General features: G+C 40.0%; 1 protein-coding gene across 1 annotated transcript; it reads left to right on the top strand.

Annotated features, from left to right (window-relative positions):
- The first annotated feature begins 892 nt into the window (after window positions 1-892).
- On the top strand, window positions 893-8,182 carry LOC120755640 (cytochrome P450 2H1-like). The gene is made up of 9 exons (XM_040070904.1): window positions 893-1,092; window positions 2,038-2,200; window positions 2,569-2,718; window positions 4,450-4,610; window positions 5,059-5,235; window positions 5,644-5,785; window positions 6,071-6,258; window positions 6,759-6,900; window positions 7,367-8,182. The coding sequence occupies exons 1-9, from the start codon at window positions 916-918 to the stop codon at window positions 7,546-7,548; spliced, it is 1,482 nt and encodes a 493-aa protein (XP_039926838.1). The 5' UTR covers window positions 893-915; the 3' UTR covers window positions 7,549-8,182.
- The last annotated feature ends 1,586 nt before the right edge of the window (window positions 8,183-9,768 follow it).

Genomic DNA, 9,768 nt, shown 5'->3' with positions numbered 1-9,768 from the left:
TCAGAGTGTGACCAGAGCCTATGGGGTGATGGGTGAGGGCTCTTCTGTGGGGCAAGACCTACCCAGGGAGCATAGCAATGAAGATTTCTCTCCCCTGCTAGGGGTCTGGGGCTATAACACATAAAGCTTCTCAAAAACAGAGGGGAAGGTGGGAGGAGGAGGAGGGAGAATAAAAAAGAGAAAAAGCTCTTTCAAACAGAACTGTCCAGACCAGAGAGATTTTGCTACAGAGAACTCACACTGATCTTAGCTCAAATGATTAAAGCACGGTGCTAATAATATCAAGGTTCTGTGTTTGACCCCTGTAGGGGCCATTCATTTTAGAGTTGGACTAGATGATCCTTGTTGGTCTCTTCCAACTCAGAATATTCTGTAGTGTTTGACACACTTCATTTTTTCTTGCCAGCATTATCCACTGCATTGTCTTTGAGCACCGGTTTCATAGATCAAAGATAAACAAAGATAACCAATCTTCTGCAGATTCTCATTCAGGATTACTTTAAGAGTAATATCATGTCTCTTTCTTATTACACAGAGGCTTCCTAAGATAATGAAAGCTATTTCTTTTTTTATTCCACTAATTCTTCCATTCTCTTTCTTAAGATACATTTTTTAATTATCTTCTGCTCTCTACACATGTTCTCTTCCCTTGTTTATTTGTTTCCCTACTAGGGCTTTGGCAGGTCTTAATTACTGTTGCTTTAGGACTATTACATAACTCACAAAGTCAGCTTTAGTAACATTCATTCTTATCATAAGCAGATTAATAATTAAACTCATATCTCAACAAGAATGGGAAGGCACTATTGGCCAATTGCAACCACGTACTTTGGCACCACAGCATATAAATAAGCATGGGTTTACAGGTCTGGCATCAGGCTTTTCTGACGCTTGACTTCTCTTCCTCAGCCCAACATGGAGGTCCTGGGAGGGACCACTGTTTTCTTGCTGGTATGCCTCTCATGCCTTTTCCTTGCCACATGGAGAAGCACATCTCAAAAAGGGAAAGAGCCTCCTGGTCCCATTTCACTCCCCTTTATTGGAAGCCTGCTCCACATAAACCCACTGAATTTGCCTGAAAGCCTGAAAAAGGTAAGAGACTGTCTTATTCTTTCCTATGTTGTCTTCATGGCATATAAAACAAAGTCCAGGCCCACCAACCTCAGCTAAATTCACAAGCTTAATTTGCATTGACCAAATGTTAGATTCAAACAGAAACAAAATGTTTCCCAGATATATATGCTTATTAAGTCTATATATCGCAATAATCTATTGCATTTCTAAGTCTATATATTAAAGGTGTGTATACAAGTCAGTCTATATATTTGCAATTACCATACTGAAATGAGTTTTGTGCTGACCTCACAATTTGCACCACAGTACTACAATTTGCAGTGGATTTGCAATCAAGGCACTGATGCTGTTGCAGTATAATCCTCCTGTGCTCGATTCCTCACCATGTTGGCAACACAGCCTGGCCCTTTTTGGAGGGATAACCTGACTCTGTGTTGCTGCTCTGCTCCCTAACAGACATGTAGGATCTCCCGGGAGTGGAAGAAGCAAGTACAGAAATTGAAGTAAAGATGTTTGGAGGTGAATCGTGCTGTCCATTCCCTCCCCTGACTGATGTCACCCATCTGGCAAAAATACCCCTTTAAGAAACAGTTTCATTGTTTGTGTTCAAAACCCTTTAGGCATTTGCTTCCATATTGTGTATATAACTGATTTTAGAGCTCATGTAAATTGTTATCCACTATGCCCTGCACAAAGGCACCCTGAAGTGTTTTGCCACCCCTGTGAAGGGCTGTTTTCTTTCCTCAGATTTGGATACTCGCCATTTCCATTCATATTCTCTATTTCTTGTACAATTCCCCCTTCCCTTGTCTGTAACTCATAACTGAAAGATCTCTGCACTGTTGTTAATCAATGCCATGTCTCAGCAGTGCTGGGACAGTGACACATCACCTCTCAGGCCTACAAACGTCATGTGATTCATTCATGTGGTCATGTTGCTCTTTGTACTCACCTTCCCTACAGCTCAGTGAGAAGTATGGCCCTGTCTTCAAGATACATTTGGGCCCACAAAAGGTTGTGGTACTGTATGGCTATGATGTTGTAAAAGAAGCTCTGGTTGATCAAGGAGATGACTTCAGTGGAAGGGGCACTGTACCACTGATTAAAAAACTCTTCCAAGGCACAGGTATGTCCTTGGTAATGCCAGCATGCAAAACAGATGCTTTCAGAGCTTCAGAAACACAGCTGAGAGGGTAGTACAGTCAGTGTAAAGGCCTTGCGCCCAAGACCGATTCAGCATTACTATTTACTTACTTCCTAACACAGCTCTTCTTATCCTGGGAATAAAGTCAGTTGTATTCAAGTGCTGTGACAGATGGATCAAATTTGTCACCTTCAGAACTGCAGTGAAGTTATGGTTTTGGGCAGATAGCAATTGCAGTGTAACTCCACAGAGGGGTGTCTTTGCATGCTGAGTACTTACTGTGTAGTTCCCATTAAAGGGAAAAAAAAACCTGTTTCATCATGAAGGTCTGTTTTTCCTCTCTGTGTCAGGCATTGTGACCAGCAGTGGGGAGACCTGGAAGCAGCTGAGACGATTTGCAATCACCACCCTGCGGGATTTTGGGATGGGGAAAAAGGGCATTGAGGAACGAATCCAGGAGGAAGCTCATTTTCTGCTGGAGAGGCTCAAGAACACACATGGTATGATAAGGACTTTGTGCTTATCTGCAATGAGACAATGAGGGAGGTAGGGCTGCTTCACAAAATCCATGACCCAAGGAGCAGGCTTATGGCCACTGCTGTTTCTTCTCCCTGCCTCTGTAGGCAAAGTTATCAGTCCTGGCAGTGGGTCAGTCAAAGACATCGTGACAGTGCAGAGGATAAAAGTAGGAGAACCTTGGAAAGTGCCTTTTAACCTATTCTGCTTGAGGAACAAGACAGGAAGTGGCAAAAGGAATGGCTTTGCCACAGAGCCAAGGGTTTGATGGAATTCAGCTGTGGAGAAAGTGCTGGATGCTGCCAGTTATCTTCACCTTGTCTCCTGTAGCTCTATGTAAACAGATCTTGAAGAAGTAGGTGACCAGAGAACTCATTTGCAGATATTTGGGGTTGGGTTCAGTCCATCTGAACACTAGACAATACGTCCCAGTACTGGTGGGGCAGTCCAATGGGAACAGAGATAAAAGCTGCTTCTGAGGGCAGGGTATAAGGTTACCCAGCTGTTTTCAACCTGTAAATGTGTTTTCAGGTAATATATAAGTCAGTGTTATTTCTCAGTGCCTGAAGATGGCACAGTACCAGCCTGGGCCCCAAGCTTCCTTTCGTTGCCAGCCCTCAATGTGTGTCTATTCTGCAAGGTGGGAAAAAGAGATGGATTTAAAAAAATGATTAAGCATCACAGCTTTCCATGAGCCACTAGAAAATTCAATCTGGCTTCTCAGATAAAGATTCATTTTATAAATCAGAGAAAACACTCTCACCTGCCTTGCTTTTATCTTTTGACTGTCACAGTAATACTATATTTCTTATGCCCTTAAGCAGGGCTCTAACTCAGGTTCACCTTGTTACAGCATCTTTTACTGTGTATTAAAAGGTTTTACAAGCAAGATATATACAAACAAAAAGTATAAATCCATTATTTCATGCAATTAATAAATAGCTATGACTATTCAGCATTAATATACTCACCACCTCTGAAACATCTGCTGAGTCTTCAATGGCCATGGAGTCACCAGTCAAGCAGAGAATTGGTGCTATTGCTCCTTGGAATAGTGTGCTACCAAGATGACATTTTCTCACTCTGTGGTTTTCTTTCAGGATTTTTATACCTTTTCATGTTACTGTTTCTCATCTTGAGACCTTGAGATGCACCTTATCACTGTCTGTAATTATAGCTTTCCTTTTTTTCTTGGGTCTAATCTTGCTTTTTGCTTACATCATAATTCTCTTCACAGGAGTTATGCAGCTGTGCTATCAAACCTAGACTTTGCTCACAGGCACTTGAACCCCAAGGAGAGAGCTCTATAACTGAGGTTACACTAATAAAGTTAATAAGGGGAGTGCAAGAATCTAGAGACATGGCTCAGGCAAAGTCCTCATGGTTTCATTGGGATTTTAGGCTTTAGACTGTTCTGATACACAGTCCGTAAGACAAACAGCCATGTGCTAGCTGAAGAGGAACTAAGGCGCTCAGACCAGTGTTCTGCTGAGAACAAGACAGAAGAGATACTTAAACCATCTTAGGAGTGAAATTAGTTCACTTCAAGAAGAGAAGAATAAATTGTATAAGCCCTTCACTGTCCTTTCAAAGGAGTGCAAAATTCTGGATCTCCGTAGAATGTGAAACTTCCCTGTAGTGTCAGAGGAGGGGATGTGTAGGATGATCCATTAAATACTGAAAGCAAGAAACCATTTTTTTGGTGGTTGTTGCAGAGCGACCCCTTAACCCTGGCAGTTTCCTAATCCATGCTGTTTCCAACATCATCTGCTCCATCGTCTTTGGGGATCGGTTTGACTATGAGGACAAGAAATTTTTAGCTTTAATTGATTGGATAGAGGAAAACAACAAGCTCCAGGGGTCTATACAAACACAGGTGTGTGTGGTTTTATTTAATATATTTGTTTGTTATTATAATATTTTATTAAAGAATATTTATTCATGTTATTAATTTTTAATTGTTAGTTATTATAATATTTTATTAAGGAATATTTACTCGTGTTATTAGTTTTTAATTGCAGTGGGTTTTCCTAAATTTGAAAAAAAAAAATTAGGAAATTAAAAAAGTAGTTAAATAAATTCCTCCTGTTTTTTCCTTTATTTTATGGAATTGCCATTGTATGTCCAAAGGCTATTATTGCAAATGTTGCTCAAATCCTGGAATGTAGTGAAACCATAATGTAAATGACAATAAAATCCTGAGTAAGAAAGACCTACTGTTCCAAAACAGTTTAACTGCCCCATTTTCACAGTTACAATCAGGGGAACATTTTATTTTATCCACATTAATCAGAATGTGCTTTTTCATGCCTTTATTTTTACAGCTATATAATTTCTTCCCAACTCTCATGGATTATTTACCTGGACCTCATCAACAACTGATAAAAAATTTTGAAAAAGTTGATAAATTTTCAACAGATATTGTAATGGAACACCAGAAAACACTGGATCCCACTTGTCCTCGAGACTTTATTGATGCTTTTCTTAATAAAATGGAGCAGGTACAGTAAGAGTAGAGATTTATTGGATTATACAGAAATCACTGCTTGAATCACATCTTTTTACTTGTGATGTGGCATTGGGATTTTGCAAATACAGGGGGAACTTGCTCTTCTTGACACATTGACTTCATTTTATCCTCTCCATTTTCTTATCAAGGATTTTTAAACAGAATTAACAGCATGAGCCAAAGTGATGAAAGCTGAAGACCAATCTGGTTAATATAATTCAATGCTTCTTCCATATTAAAAAAGGTTCATGATATTATTCAGTAAACCTACCATAAATGCTGGTGTTCTGGAGAGTGAGTGTCATGTGTCCATAAACCTACATTACGGGTACAGAATTATTCTTTTTAAGCAAACTTCTTGGCTTCGTCATTCAAAACCTTCTGCCAAATCTTCCTGCAGGAGAAAGGGAATGATGATTCAAAATTCACTGTTGAGACCTTGAGCAAAACCACACTCGACTTGTTCCTTGCAGGAACAGGGACCACAAGCATCACACTGAGATTTGCAATTCTGATTCTCCACAAATACCCGGAGATAGTAGGTAATGGAAATAAATTGTTTAAAACTTTTTAATAGGCTGTGGAATAAGATTGGACAATTCCTGTCACTACCACATGTGGCAATAGTCCCCTGACTAAGGAAATATGTTTTTGCAGTGTGGAAATGTGTACGAGTCTTAGTAGTATTCACGGGGAGCAGATGTTAGTACTAAGTATATTCATATATTCCCGGTGTGCTAATAGCAAATTTTGTTGTAAATATGGAGAGAAGCTTAGGCAAACAGATGAGGGACTTGTTCATTCAACATTTACTGATTCCTTAACAGAGAAAATGCAAAAAGAGATCGACTCCGTGATTGGCCGAGACCGAAGCCCTTGCATGTCGGATCGGAGCCTGATGCCCTTTACAGATGCTGTGATCCATGAAATCCAGAGATACATTGATTTCCTTCCTATTAATGTCCCACGTGCTGTAATAAGAGACACCAAATTCAGAAATTATTTTATTCCCAAGGTCTGTTCCACTGAAAAAGTTGTAATCTCTTGAAAACAGTGATGAGTTCTGTTCTTTGTATTTTATTTATTTTCAAAAGGATTGAAATGTGATAATGAATTGTGTGTTTTTTGTTGTTGTTGTTTTTGGAAGGGGATTCTGGAAGTTGTTGGGTCCAACCCCTTGTATTAAAAAAACAAACAAACAAAAACAAACAAACAAAAAACAAACAAACAAAAAACTTTATCATCCTCTGTATGAAGAGGGAAATATTTCTATTTTTTTTCACATCAGTATAAGTTGTAACTTATTAATATTAAATTACTCTAAATACTCTAAACAGACTCACTATTAAAATTCACTAAAAAACATCTTTGCCATAGCAATGGCATATATTTTTGCGCATTAAATCTTCATTTATAATTGGTTAAACTTTGGCTACCCCTCGATTTAGCTCTGGAAACTTAGTGCCTCCTTGCTTTAGCGTATCTCAATTGCACCTTTCTTTTTCGTTAATTCAGGACACTATGATATTCCCTATGCTGAGTTCTGTCCTACATGACAGCAAGGAATTTCCAAATCCAGAAAAATTTGACCCAGGACACTTCTTGAATGCAAATGGTACCTTTAAAAAGAGTGACTACTTCATGCCATTTTCTACAGGTAAGACCATTTTCTGTTTCAGATCCTAGACCATCCTCTCCTGAAATCTCTCTGAAGATTACATGGCTCCATCATCAGTCTGTACAGTGAGGTCAGGTGACATCTGCTAGAGTCACTAAGCCCTGCACTAGAGTTCCAGTTGACTTCCTTTTTTAGCAAACACAAAAACTCCTCCAATGCCTTCTACAAGATGTGTATGAAGTGGCACTGAGCCATGCAACTTGTCTCTCAAACTTACCCTCAAACAGCAGCAGAACATGAGCAACCAGAGCCTTCAAACTGCTTTCACATACTCAGCACTCTTCTTGTTCTAGACCTTTACTTCCTAGTTAAATTCATGCTTCCCCAAAATACGGCTGTGCTGCATGTGCATTGTGAGATGTCTGAACTTTCATGGAACTGTGGCTAAAATCAGTTATTAGCAAAATACTCCACTGTCACCTCCTTCTTTTTTTTTTGCTTGTAGGAAAACGCATCTGTGCAGGAGAAGGTCTGGCCCGGATGGAGATATTCATATTTTTAACATCCATCCTGCAGAACTTTTCTTTGAAGCCTATTATGGATCACAAGGATATTGACATTAGCCCAATAGTCACCAGCCTGGCAAGCTTGCCTCCAGACTATGAGGTTTCTTTTGTTCCACGTTAGCCAAGTGAAGATAGTTTTCAGCTCCCAAACTCATGAGTGCTCTGGTTGAATGACAGTCATTCCCCAATCTGTTGAGAATGAAACACTCAGACCATTTGGTAGATACTTTATGGAGAGAAGAGTGCTTAGAAAATAAAATTGTATGGTGCTTTTATAACCACCACAGCCAGTTCTTAACAGAGTAGGCAATCACACAGGGAAGAACACAGCTCCCTGTGCAAAATTACAGATTTTTCTCTGCATCTACCTCATCCAGCTCTGGTTCCTGTCTGGCTCCTGGCACACCAGGCTGTCTGCACTTGTTCTCTGAGAGCCCTGCTGCTGCTGTCCCTATCACCTGAGCGGTTCCAGCAGGAACAGACGCTTGTACTCCAGGCTTTTTACAAATTCTGCTTGAAGTACCTCTGTACTTTCAGTTTGCTTGTAATCTATTTGTAAAGGCAAACATAAGACACTGAAGGGTTTTGTGTTAGATAATGATCATCTATTGTATTCTTGCTCCAATACTTACTGTCTACTGTGATGGGGTTAGAGTTTATCAATGACTGGCCAGATGTGTCATCCTGTGTGGGATTACAATGAGGGCTTGTGAAATTACAATTTATACTACAAAATAAAGAAGTAGCATACTGAACCATTGTTTTTCTGATATTCCAGAACATCTTTTAGTGAAAAACCAGTGTCCACAAAGTTTATATTCCAAAATCTCTTTCAAGTCCTGTACGCATCTGACTGCTTCATGTCACTCACTTGTATGAAATGTGCAATGGCTTGAAGAATGAACTGGCCAAAGACCTATAAATGTCCCTTCCCAGTTTAGAATAAAGCTGCACTGACCCTATGGGACTTACCAGAACCCCAACTGTGGTTACAGAGCTGTGCATTGAGGGGAAAAAAGACAAATTAAATAACACAAGGATCCCCCCACCCAGTGCCTTTTCCTAGATGAATGCCAGTTTGCATCTTCCCAATATTTTATGAAGTACATAAAGATCACTACAGCAGTGTTATAATCAGGAAAAAAAATTTGTAGAGTTTATATGACTTGCTAAGCATATATGTACAGATCAATGGCTGGCATATATATTATACATTCCCATCAATGTATAATATATAGTGATTACAGAGAAGACAGAGAGCTGAATCTGTACTATCTGGGGAAAGACAGAAGTGTAATATTACTACAATGCCATTAACTGTTTATGTGAAACAGACAGAACTTACTTCCTTTCAAAGATTAATAAGCTAGATGTACTATGCATTACTAGCAAGGCATTGCAAAGACAAAACAAATGTCACAGAATCACGGAAGTCCTCCCTCCACGGAAGTCCTCTCACCAGATTAAAAGATGCAAGCACTGTATTTCCTCTTTAGCTGTGCCACAACTAAAATAGCCAAAATAAATGAGGAAGCAGCTTTCTTGTTCATTATCTTCCTCCATACTGAAAAGTCAAGGAGGCAACCAATGCAGATCAGCAGGACAGATGATCCATCACCTCCATGGAGACCCCACCATGGTATGAAGTGGGCTTTGGGAATAGAGGAGGGCTAAAGCCATGTGCCCTGATTCTGAAGACTGTGGATATCTCCACAAAGTACTACTCTGAAATTTGAATGACTTCAGAATAATCTGTTAGTGGCTGGGCATCATCTTAAGATGGAAAAAAAAGAATTCTCCTCTGGAACTGAACTCTCCTACTTCTGCTAAAAGAGCTGTATTTGCTAGGTTGATTTTCATACCCTGGTTTGCGGTTCCAGTCCAAACCATCAAGAACTGCTTCAGCTCCAAAGTGGTTTGCAGACCATTTTGATGACATACTTTGCCCCTGGACTCTCATCCATCAGCCCTCCCTTTTCTGTTATTCTCCTGTTCCTCCCTTTAAGAACCCACTATTTTTTAATCTATTTTCCACCAGAAAATGCTGCAAAGGAGAACTGTGAGATTTAATCTCCTTCTGTACCTCCTCTGGAATTTCTCAGGGATTCTCCAGGTGAAACATCTGAGCAGTAACCAAGTTGTGGCTTTGCTTTTGGACTGATTATACATTTCCCCAGGGCAATGCTGTTCACACACACCTATGTCCCTTCTACGGTGCTACTCTCCAAGGACCTACCATCTTTGACATGATTTGGATTCTACCCGTGACACAGAAGTCCCTCAGGCAGGGAGGGTAACAGTTACTCAGAGACACAACTCGGAACATAGCCGTCAGCTCTCA

This window comes from Hirundo rustica, chromosome 8 (genome assembly GCF_015227805.2).
Source record: "Hirundo rustica isolate bHirRus1 chromosome 8, bHirRus1.pri.v3, whole genome shotgun sequence".
Lineage (NCBI taxonomy): Eukaryota > Metazoa > Chordata > Aves > Passeriformes > Hirundinidae > Hirundo > Hirundo rustica.
This window is presented reverse-complemented; position numbering and strand designations above follow the sequence as displayed.